The following is a 13,002-nucleotide window of genomic DNA, read 5'->3' on the forward strand; positions in this document are numbered from 1 at the left end:
TTCGGACCGGAACTGGACAAGATAGTTGAGAAACTGGCAAACTCCAAGACAGCTTGCCTGCTTTCAGCATCCTCAGTGTGACCGTCCTTTTTTCCGCAAGGCCAAAGGTCAGACCTTTACAAGAGGATCTCACACCATCAGGACCTCCAAACCCAAAACCAAGCTTGTGCTGCTAGACATCCAATTACCAATCCAGAGGACAAAACCTCAGCCTAACAGGATGTGCTCCCCCCCTGGGGGACCCCGGGGTGGGAGGCCAGCTTCTACAGTTCACCCACACATGGCGTCAAGTCACAACAGATGCCTGGGTCCAAGATGTGGTCTCTCATGGGTACACTCTTTCCTTCCTGAAGTGTCCTCCCAGACAATACTTCCCTATTAAGCCATCAACAGACTCCAGCAAAGCACAGGCACTGAAAGGAGTCATACACTTCTTACTACAGTTGGGAGTCATTATCCCTGTTTCGCAGCCTCAACAGGGTCATGGGTTCTAGTCTATGCTCTTTTTGGTTCATAAACCAAATGGGTCATACTGTCCCACTATGAAAATATGAAATTGATGAACAAGTACCTCAAGGTCCCCAAGATCCGTATGGAGACCCTCCGTTCCATTGTCCTGGCTATGTGACCTGGGGACTATATGGTCTCCCTGGATATTCAGAATGCATACCTCCATGTGCCTATAGCACCCTCTCATCAACAATACATTCACTTTGCTGTCCTACAAGAGCATTTCAAATTCCAGGCCTTTGACTTTGGACTTTCTACAGCTCCCAGGGTGTTCACCTAGCTGATGGTGACCCATTTCCGATGACAAGGTATTCGGATACTACCTTACTTGGATGACCTCCTTCTGGCACAGTCTCCAGTAATGCTGGAACATCACCTACGACTGACTATGTAAATCCTCCAGAACCACGGCTGGATAATCAACTTGCATAGTTTCTCAACTCTATTGGCTTATACATGCCTACACCCAACCAGACCCGATTTCTGTGGTCACTGTTGCCACCATGCCAGTTTGCAGTAAATTGAGGGGTATTTATTGTTCATGTTTCCTGAGTACTGTAGCCACCATCACAAATAAAAATTCGCTGATGTTCGGAGATACAGTATGCTTAGATCATTTTTACCTATAGATTACTGTATTCATTCATATACCATTTGTTACAGTCATCTCAACAAAACATTGATTATAAATCCTGTATAATTCAATAATAAGGAAGAAACAAGGCAAGGCAAGAAGAGTTATCTACATTGAACATAGCTCATCTTTCAAGTATCTGTAAAGCCTTCTTTTGTAACTAACATACTATCCTCTTTGGTATTAACAATAGGGCATGCAGTGGTTACCCATTGATTTTTTTATTTTTTTATTTCCTTGTTTAAAGAAATAAAAATGGATTGCATCTATAATTCTTACCACTAATTAACAGAAAATAGTCCAATGTAAAAAAAAAAAAAAATCCAAAGCTTTATCTTAAATGTAATTATTTATGGTGTGCTTGTGGATGAAATTTACTCTCTAGTGTAATTTATTTTTGACCATGTAGAAGGCTTAAAAAGGGTAAAGCTCAATACTAATCTATTTGTTACCTCACATAAATTATGACTTACATGCCAATATATTGTTAAATATCTCTGGGAATAAGTGGGCAGTGCATGAGACAGCTAATCAAGCCATCGCTGCCCAGTCCCTTACTGCTCAATGCTTCAATTCGCGGCATCATGCTGCAGGGGTCACAGACACGAGATTCACTGCAAATAGCATTATCCAGCCCACAGACCAGTGAAGTGGGTGGATTCGGATGGCTGGTCTGCTCTCTTGGCAGTCTGGTAGAGTTCTTTGCAATTCAGAAAAAGTATGCTACTGTGACCTTGATGCAGTCTTAATGTTTTCCATTTGTAACTACTTCCTCTGATTACAACCCTTAAAGGATTTCACTGCAAATACATAAAAAATTACTATGTACTAACTGTTAATGTGCAGTAATAAAATCTATCTAGAAGGTATTGAAGTGGGGTTTAGGCCATTAAGTGGACAAGTTTAAGCTTATAGTGGTTTTAACAACATGTGTTTCCATCCAATACTCATTTTTTCACTGTTTTGCCTATCCGGAATATATATTGAGTAGATAATACTACTTTTTTGGTCTTGGAGGTAATTTGCTTTACACTACATTTGTAAACCTCAAGTTAAATACAGATGATTAATTTTCTTCAGTTTCACTGCGGTTTATGCTCAAGTTTTAAAAAACAAAACAACAACTCCGGCAAAAGAACTTAACCTTCAGAAAATAGCTTTAGATTTTTTATTTTTTTAATGAATAGCCCGTGAAAGTGAAATCATTTGCATAGTCATAAAATGCACTCTTTTTTACCTAATTGTTTGATAAATGTGCACCAAGATGAAAGTTGATACTGCAAAATGATTTTGTAAAACATTAAACAATTCAAAATTTTATTTTTATGAAAATAGTCTCTATAAAAGGTGTGAAGGGTACTTAACCAAATCTTAAGAATGTTTATTCTGTTCAGATAAATCCACACATTTTTCTATTGTCTACTGTTAACATATAAATTAGTGCTAAATGTATTCACTTCATCTGTAATTATTTCTGTTTTAAATATTCAATCTAATTTGTTATTTTTCCCTCCATTTGCCTCCATGAACAGCAAACCAGACAGGTAAGATTCCCTTAAATTTTGTAATTATTCCTAAAAATGGCATAGTATATGAATTTCCATTTGTTTTAGAAAAAGCTGTTTATCTGCACTATTTCCATTTTTAAGCAAACGGAAAAACTCAGAACCCAGATCAAAATGTTTGCTGAACAATGCGGAGATCCCTCCTCACCACCCTACTGATCCTGTGGAGATGAGACGTATAAACTTTCAGACTCCAGGTAATGTCAGATATATTTAAAAAAATTGTCACTTGTTTTCTTACCTTGTTAAGACTTAATTGACCGTTTAATAACTTGTATATTTTTCTAATAGGTTAGAAGAAGATTAAATCTAGGGTTGGCTGATTTTATTTATTTTTTTATTATTGTGCTGTGACTACGGCACCATGACTTATTAAAAAAGCCTATTATACTAAAAAAATATTGTTTTTATTCAAAATGTTTAACCCCTTAACTGGCATGGTCAGATTACATGCAGCCGTGCTGCCCCACTGTGTCCCCCAGTTTTTGACAAGGAGATCTGTTCTGCAGATGTCATAATATAATATTTAAAAAATATACTTTTAAACTACAGTAAATTGAATCGAAAAAAAACACAATTATATGAATGGTTTTGAAGGGCAAAATTGATAGTTAAATGGTTAATGCCAGTGTCATGCCCAGTGCTAATGCTTAACTCCTCCTTTTTTGTGTGTTTGTTTCTCTGAAAAGTATTTTCCATTTTTTATTACTATTGAAATGTATTTCATTATAAGTAATAAGTAGACTAATTCTTAACATTAACTTGTTCTTGTTTTCAATGCTATTTATCTCTGTGTGTTCTTGGTATGTTTAGTCTATCTACATATATTCAGATGTAATAGGAATAATAAGCAGTAAAAAAAATTTAATTAAAAGATTTAAAATAAAGCATAACAAATCGTATTAAGTATGGATTGTTAATGTTAGAAAGCATTAGCACATTATTGATCAAGGTTTAAAATAAATAGCAATGTTTCAGAATATTATTATTAGCAGGATTCATTTTTTTTTCAATCGATACATTAATGCAAAAAATCCTGGTTAAAAGAAAAAATAATTGAACTGTTTATTTTGTTTGTTTTATTCCCAATCCTGCTTAAATCATATCCTTACAGTATAGTATCATGGTATAAATAATGACATGATTATTATGATTAAAGAAATACAGATGTGTTCTTTTACATCTTTGCGCCGTGCACTACAAGTCGTGAATTTGTCCAAGATTTTGTATAACTGTGATTTTTATGTTTCTTAAATCTTATTGTAGTTTTAATACATCTAAAAACATAACTGTTGTTTATGTGAGGTGGATTTGTAGCACTACACTTTGTAGAAGATATTCATCATACATTAAAAAACTGCAAAAAGCATAGCTAGATATGAGACAGCATTCATCACCAAAACATTAATTTCGGAAATATGTAACATCATTTATTTAAAGCATAACCTAAAAAATTATTTAAAAAAATATTATAATGGCAAAAAATTTTGTGACATAGAGGGCTAAATCTAATAGGGTGTAATTTTATTTTTGGGTTCAAACTCGCTCGATATTTAGTGAGTTTTTCCGGCAACTAGCAAATGTAGTAGCCTGTGAATTAGAGAGTTCGAGGCTATTACAAATACGAGTCAATGTGAGGTTTTTTTTGTGGGTAAACTCGCACCTTGTAATGCGAGTTTCATAACAAGGTGCAAGCTTGTCAGAAGCCTGCACAGATCAGCGAGATCCATGCAGTCTTCTGTGTGTAACAATTAATAAATAGTTAAAAAAACAGAGAAAAAGCTTGTTGATTTCTACCCCCCCTCCAAAAAATAAAAAAATATAAAAAATAAAAATAACCAGCACTGGACTTTTTGGGGCTGGTCCTGGTTGTGAAATTTAAGGAAAAAGTGGCGTGGGGTCCCTCGTATTTTACACATCCAGGACAGGGCTCCTGAGCTGGTCCTGATACTGCAAATACAGGGTAAATAAATAATGCGTAGAGTTTCCCCGTATTTCCATCACTAACACCTGGCTCTTTCTAGAGGGGATGCAATGCCACAGCTGGGGGACATGTTTATATTGGTAGCCCTGGCCAAAGCATTCATCACACCCACTAGCCAGGCTGGGGAAGTGGGGACCCCCCCAATAAAGGGGTCTCCCCTCTCTAAGGCACATAAGGCTTGGCCTGAAGCCCGGGGTATCCCCAGCACCCCTGCATGGTGAGTGCCGAGTTGATAGTCCGTTTGTGTACAAAATAGAATAATATTGTATTTTTACAGGGGGACTACAGGTCCCAGCAAGCCTCTCCCGAATGCTGACACTTGGAGAACTATAATAAAAAAGACAATACACACACTGTGACAGTGTAAGTTTAATGCATACATTCGGTCACACTCGCGCATACTTACCTTGGCCATGTTGCCGCTCACGTCCACTTGTTCAGTAGCGTTCCTTTTCACTGTAATAAAATAAACCATACTCACCAGTGCTGTAACTAAACATTCCCCCATCCCCCTTTTTACACATTACGGCAGCAGAGTCCCCCTTTTCACACACTACGGTAGCAGAGTCCGGGGAAGGGGGGGTTTGGGGGGGAATGGGTGAGAGTGTGTATGAGTGAATGTGTGTGTTATACTTACCTTTGTCCAGCGGGCTGGTAGAGACGTCATCTCTCCCAGAACATGAGAGAAGATAGAAGGGGGAGCCGAGGCAGCGTTGCCTGGCTACCTGTGTGAGAAGAGGTAGCTGGGCAATTCACTGCAGCTCAGTGAGTGGTGACGTCGGGCCGGTAGCCGTGCAGCTGCGGACCCCACAGTGTGGAAGTGGCGCGCCCAGGCAGGTGTTGTCGGTGGTCTTGTGCCCACAGTGCACACACCTAGTTACAGCCCTGATACTCACCTGCCCCTTGTGTCATGTCATCTTCAGTCCACGTCGGTCTTGGTCCATGTTAGGTCTTCTAAAACAAAATAAATGAGAGACGGACCCAGCAGACATACATAGTAGTGACCTGTAGGGCCACTACTTTCCAGATAACCGGTAATCAGGAGTACCTCTCATTGAAAACAATGTACGTAGCATTTGTTTGGCTGAGAGAGGCAATTTCAATGGGAGATTGTTCTGGGTACTTTGAAGTACTGCGATGTCTGGTGGGTTTAGGATTCTTTTTTTTTTTTTTTTTTAAGAAGACCCTGAATGCTTACATGGACCAAAGAGGACATGACACAAGGGGTGGTATTCATGTGACCGGCGGTCGGGAGACCGACAGTCACATGACCTCCTCCAGCATCCCGACCCCTCACTATCACTATGCCGACCAACAGGGACTATTTCCACTCGTGGGTGTCCACGACACCCATAGAGTGGGAATAGAACCCGTGGGAATAGAACACGTCGCCACCGAGCCCGCAGCGTGGCGATCGTAGCGAGCCCACAAGGGGCTTGCTGCACTCGCCCCTCCCCGCCGGGATCCCGGCGTTGGTATGCTGCCGGGATCCCGGCGTCGGTATGCTGACCGGCGGTCTCCTGACCGCCAGTCAGCCATACTACACCCGACACAAGGGGTAGTTGAGTATGGATTTTTTTTTTTTTTTGTTACAGCAATCGGGGATGCTATGTGGATAAGCAGACTGAATGGCTACAGGGAGACTAGGTATGTAATTACTGTGAGTGTATGCATTAAACTTGTACTACTGTATCTACGGTATGTGTGTGTTTCTTGTCTTTTTTGTATTTACTTTACAGGAGGACTCAGGGGCACTAGAATAAACATTCAGGTTGGGGGTGGTGTAGAAATAATTAACTTTTGGTGCCCCTTTCATTTCAGCGCTCCTATGGTGCTCTGGTGCCGGCCTCCTCCGACTTGCTGGGACCTGTAGTCCCCCTGTTACAGACAATATTATTCTAACTTTAAACTAATGGACTATCAACTCAGCACCCACCGCCCAGGGGGTGCAGGGGATAACCACGGGCTTGGGTGCTCGGGAGAGGGGGGACCTTTTTATTGGGGGGTCCCCACTTCCCTAGGAATTGGCCTGACTAACGGGTGGTGATGAATGCTTTGGATGGGGGTACCAATATAAGCATGTTTCCTGGCTGCAGTGTTACATCCCCCCCTTCCCCATTTCCAGAAGCCTGCCCGGACTTCGCGGATACGTGCAGTCTTCTGACAAACTTGCCAACCGAAAGCTAGTTTATTTTGTTTTGCAAACTATTTTTTTACTGATTTTGTGCTAGTCTACAACTTACACCCTATTGCATTGGGCAAGTTGTGCGATATGTTTACCATGGGAAAACATCTGGATGCGAGTCGTGGAAATGCGAGTAACATGAGAGTTTGCATGTTCTCGCAGCCTATTACATGCGCAAGTTGTGAAAAAGTGTGAGTTTAGCTCTAAACTCAAAATTTTTTTACATTTTTTTACAAATTGCTCTCTTTCACATTTCGCCCAAAGTGTGTATCTGAGCAATATATTACATGCATTTGTAATGCATGCAGTACAAATTTATTTTGTGCCACCATTATTTCTGAGAGCACCTTTTGTATGATCTGTGTATTGCAAGCATTTAAGCAGCAAGTAGGTTTTGGTAGATAGGTAATTGCAGTCTGCCAAGCTTAATAAACATAATTATGTAGAAATAGACATATTGTGCTAATAAGTATATTACTGTTTGTAATTTTAAAAGTTTTGCAATTAAATGTCTATATTGTAGATATGTGACATACAGTATACAAGCTCATGTAGCCTAAAATTAGCCTTACAAAAATGCATTTTTTGTGCAGTTCACATACTGTAACAGCACTGCATACTGTATGCCCCAGTTATACCTTGGAGATGTGGTTTAATAGTGTTTGCAGGATTATAGTTCCAAATTCAAAAACAATACTGTCTGCCTGGAAAATGTTATTAATACATAATAAAGGTTAATTTATAACATAATATATAACATATACTAAAATACAATTAAAGCCATGTGTCAATACAAAATGTAATCTAATCTATTTAAATTAAATACAAAATATTCATTGTCTTACCATTAAAATGATCAAATGGAAATCTACTTTTGTGCTACATAACATTTTCAAATATGAGTTGAATAACGCCAATAGACTGCAGCAGTCTCTCTAATAATAGCAACTGTGATCAAGACGCACTCAACGTATTAGAGGTGGCTGCTGTTTGTTGTCAACATTTTGAAGTTTGCACCAGGGGTCCAGCACTTGCAAGTGAAACGCCTACTGACAGGCACATATTACATCTTGCATGGGATGAATTTGTGTGTTCTCGCCATTTCTGTACTTGGCTGAGGCTTGTATACTCCGTCTATTAACTGTTCTAAGTATAAGGAGACTTAAGTGTCTGAAGCTACATAAGCATAGGTGCACATTTGCAGTACAAAAAGGCACACATTTGCCCAAAGAAAGTACTTCTGTCCATCTGTGCATGAGCCTCATTATGTGCAAAATCCATTTCAGTCAGAAAATAACTGCAAATAATAAGTAGATTAAGGCAATTATGTTTCTTAAAAAAAAAAAAAAAAATCAGTGGACACAATTTAGATTGACAAACAGTGCCCAAACCGATAAACATGCAGAGGTAACATGGTTAACACTGAATATAATTCAGAACGGCTAGGCCTGATTCTGAGTCTCATTCAGGACTGAATGTGGTCGTACAGTGTCTAGCAGTTTTTTGCATACTGTGAACACATCGCGAGCTACTCTCGCATGTTTGTGAACGTATGCACGATTCAGAGCCTTGTGAATCTCTTTTGTGTAAGTGAACATTATAATGGCTGCTTTCATGTATGAATGGTGCTATTGCAAAGATGTATATGCATTATAGTGTATATTGTATACATGTGTATATTCCATTCAGAGCAGGCATCCAGAAATGCATTCACTTTATTCACCACTCCGGATCAGGCCCACTGTGTACATGTCAATTTTTGTAAATGATTAATCTTGTATATGTTCATTAAATATGTATATTTTTATTCTTCATAATACAAATGTCCCCTGTAGTGTAAATGTTAGTGACTGGGATCCATGTCACAAGAGACCCCATTATTTCCGTTCCAACATTTTCTTCTTCCCTATGGACCTCATGCGCAATGACTCACTGCTCTATTCTTTCTCAGCAGCAATTATTTGAGAACATGAAGTCAGGCTTTATCTTTAACATGTTAAATGCATTTTTAGCTCATTATTGCAGACCAATAAGTATGTTTAATTTTATACAGTACTGACAACATTAACATACTCTTCTTGTGCCAAGAAAAAAATATAAATAAAAATGTAGGTGTTATATGTTCTACAGTAGCAGATGCTGCTTAGCATATCATTTACACAGTATCATGGGAGAAATTATCTCCAAATGAAGGAGGGGATTCATAATGATGTTAGTATCTAGAGGGGGGGGGGGGGGGGGGTGCGGAAAAGTGTATATAAGGTTTGCAAACAATCACAGTTCATATATTACAGCATTTAGACTTGTTATCGGTGGCAGAACCTTGCATTGCTGGACCCCATATCAGAATTTAGGTTGTTGCTCAACCATGCAGCACTAGGCCCTTCCTTGGCATGAGCTGTGAGGTGCTTGTTGCAAATGGCACAGAAGAGACCTTCACTCTGCCCTTTTGAGAGCCTTCTTGGGTGGCATTATGGCAGTGGAAGCAGATGGCTGTATGGCAATGTTCAGCTCCCTTATGTTTGGGCTGTTATCCGCTACAGTTCCGCCACTGCTTTTTGTATAATGATACAGCATCATCCTATTTTGAGATTTTGCACATCTGCCATACATGCTAAGACTCTGCTTAAATATGTGCAATTATCACATTAAACAAAAGACAAAAGCAATGTCTGTTGTTAATGCAAACAACTATGTGTTTTGTGAAAATGACGTAAGACGTAACAGACAAGTTGTTTTTATTTCTGTATTTACTGTTCTTTGCAGATTCTGGTCTCAGCACTCCCCTCAGTGACCATGAATTTGAAAGTTAGTTCCTGTCTGTTTATTTTGGCACTTAAATTGCTGTTCAGCTTTTACATTGTTCCCTACTTTTTTTCAGTTTGTTTTTCATTTCAACCTTCCTCATTCTGTGAGCTGTTTACGTTCAATATTTTTATTGCAACATTTCTGTGTCTGTCTCCGCAGTTGTGCAGTCTAAGATACAAAAAAATTAAGCTATTATTTCATTGGGGTGAAGTTCTTAAATATTAAATAGATCCAATTTGTCATCCATGTGTGATACATTGTGTAGTTCCAGTACATCACTTCAGTAATTGATTTACATCATAACCATAACAGCAGTGTTACCAAGACAATTAAAGCTTAAATTTTCCCTACCATTTTATTTTACCTGATTGAATGCATTGGGATAGTTTTGCATATGTCTTCTTTAGTAGTTTTTACTAGAGACCTGCGGGTTCGGATTTACCCGGATCTCAAAATGGCATCTTATTGGCTCTCGGATGTCACGTGTTTTGGAATGCCAATAAGAAAAATCCAAATAAATTGGAACACCCGCACATCTCTACTTTTTACTAGCTGATCAGCTCACTGAGCCCTAATATGTGTGAGTGACAAAGCCCCAGAAATGTCTACATGTATGTAATCCAACTGCTTGTTTTGTGGTCTCTCCTACATGTTTTGTTTGAGCCGTACAATATTAATTGTCTTCATTTGTTTTGTTCGGTTTATATTGGACACAATAGATTGTCAAACTGTGTATGTTGTGACAATGTATATAAAATTATAGGCATTTCCCGGAAAATGTAGTCATTTTCTTATATTAATTCCAATTGAGGGAGTACAATAAGATTATTGAATTGATTATAATCAAATTGTGGCCCTGGGCTAAGTAATGCAATATTAATAAGGCAAATTTATTGAAAAAAGATAAATATTAGAATAAAATAAAAACCTTCATTTAGATATAATAAAAAGTTCTACTTTATTGCTTATTGTAACTTGTTGGAAAATACAGAATATTTTAAGGATGATGCAGAGTTGAACACAAGTCTGCCTGCTCGCAATTAATTGCATATATATATTCAGCCATATGATTGGTTTTATAGCCCTTCTCACGAGTGTACTCTTGCACCAGCTCTAACCTTAGTGCAAGAGGTCCGTCTGAAAAGAGGCATATTTAGCTGTATGCACAACTCTGCATAGCCTAGCAACTATGTCTACATGTGAACTTTCTGTTACCACTGATTTACAAGTGGAATTGCAGCTGATTTGCATACAACTCAGGCTATCTCGCTGATGCATGCTCTTGGCTTCAGAGCACGTGCAGTGCACATAAAGCAATCTGCAATACAGTTTAGTGTTCAGCAATGCATCAGCATAATTATCTTTAGGCGCTGATATCTGTATAATATACATAGGCAGTTTCATCACCTTGACAGTAGGTTTTCTTAGATTGCCCTGGATATCTCTGAAGCTGTTTAAAGTATCTGTTAGTGCTTGGACACTAGCTGCAAGATGTTGTAAATTGATTTTCATGCTTGCTTTGCCATTTGTGTTCCAAGTTTACAAAGTGACCAGTCCATACTGCTGTTGCTTGCTGATATTACCACTGCTTTTTTTACATGACTCTAACGGGGCTCGAAATTCTCCACGGCAAACTTTCCCTTCCCATTTATGGAATATGCACAGTTCTCATCATCATCAGCCCCATTTCTCATTGCAATGTCCTTGGGATCAAAAATGGGGAAGGCAATGGCAAATGGAGTAATCCAGCAGGCCCATTTTAAGAATAATACAGTAAGTATGTACATCCACTGCACATTGGTGTATCTATACTGAGAGTGGGGTGTGTGTGGTACATATGGGCCCATGAATCAGGTATCTTCCACTGTTGGTGCCTTTTCTGCAATACCTTCTGAAAGATGCACCTGTAGAGGAGAGAGCAGAACTCTAGCACTGTGTCTTTCTGAGGACATCACTGAAGAAGATGGTGCCACTGTAGTTAGGTATGGGGAATTGCACATGGGAAGGGGGATGAAGGCTCCCTCATTTATCAAAACACTTCTGCAGTTAATAACCTGTAACATTGCTGCTGTTGAGTAAGCTATTTATTTTTTTTAAAACCTTTATATATTTTCCATGCACAGGTTCATGTTTAGCAGGCAAGATTACAAATTCAGTATTTATTTTGTCATTTGGTTAGTTGGGAGCATCATTTCTCTCCTACTGTCCCCAGAGGCCACTAACTGTGCACATTTGCAGGATATCCCTGTGTGAACACTGTTGATTTTCATTAGCAGTTTGGCCGGAAAGCATCAAGACCGACTCAATCACTAATTAACCCAGCTGTGCTGAAATTGAGATTTTTTTCAGAGCAAGCATGTTATTGGGCAGAGGTGGGGAATTGCCCTAGAAGCTATGTATAATGCATTTGCATATATAGATGGTACTGTATTTTCTGTTTTTGACTGTGGAGTGTTCTTAATTTTAGATGACACAACACTTAAATGTTCCATTACTACAAATCTTTCACAGCTCCTGACACCCCCCCCCCCCAACTTGGAATGTGTTTATTTTTAATAGAATTTGCCTGTCCCCTAATCAGACAATTTATTTCTTAATTAAAACCATTCTGTACTTAGGACTTTGGCCCAATTTCTCTTACTCCATAATGCCTGTAGTAAAATGCAAGTGTTAAGATACAAGACGTTAGGGAACCAATGTACAAATTTTCATGCACCCTATGGCCTGAATATATGGTGGGTTCCCCTAACTCAGTGACCTGTGTGTACTGCACAACCTTCACCCATTATAAATATGTCACTGCTTAGATAAGAGCATTTTTCTAAAGATAAACTTCTCTTTTATTATATAGGTAAACTTTTAAGTAACTCCTGTACAGGTACTCATGCCTAAGAAAATATATCCTATCAAACATTTTTTTGCAGTTCTCAAGTGTATAGAGAAATCACAGCTGGTCTGCTTGCACTCCAGACCTCTGTATTCACGCCAGCATCATCCCCTTCATATGTCCTGAATCAAAAAAACGGGTGTGTAAATCCTAAAACCCAAATAAGCAATGGGGTGCTCGATAGTGCATGAATCCAGAAATATTTTTATTTAAACTCAGAATAAAAGTTGTATCTGTGTACCAGAATTAGCGGTATCATATCAAGAACCGCAACTGTAACAGGATATATAAGATCTCCACAATGACAAGTACAGCTTACAGCGGCATTTGCTCCACATCCGTCTCCTGCAATGCTAGGCCACGTCCCTATGCGTTTCCTCACTGGGACTTCATCAGAGGGCTGGCCCAGCATCTCCATGGTCTCCATTT

General features: G+C 38.9%; 1 protein-coding gene across 15 annotated transcripts in view; it reads left to right on the forward strand.

The window, feature by feature from the left end:
• PTPRS (protein tyrosine phosphatase receptor type S) overlaps positions 1–13,002 on the forward strand; it is a 752,553-nt gene that overhangs the window by 576,088 nt on the left and 163,463 nt on the right. For 10 of the 15 annotated variants that reach the window (XM_063914875.1, XM_063914874.1, XM_063914881.1 and 7 more), the window contains 2 exons: positions 2,794–2,906; positions 9,645–9,686. In XM_063914875.1, coding sequence (XP_063770945.1) covers positions 2,794–2,906; positions 9,645–9,686 — 155 coding nt within the window. The remainder of the gene's footprint in view (positions 1–2,793; positions 2,907–9,644; positions 9,687–13,002) is intronic. The other 5 variants (XM_063914880.1, XM_063914887.1, XM_063914882.1 and 2 more) reach the window with 1 other exon arrangement.

The sequence above is a fragment of the Pseudophryne corroboree genome, chromosome 1, assembly GCF_028390025.1.
Source record: "Pseudophryne corroboree isolate aPseCor3 chromosome 1, aPseCor3.hap2, whole genome shotgun sequence".
NCBI lineage: Eukaryota > Metazoa > Chordata > Amphibia > Anura > Myobatrachidae > Pseudophryne > Pseudophryne corroboree.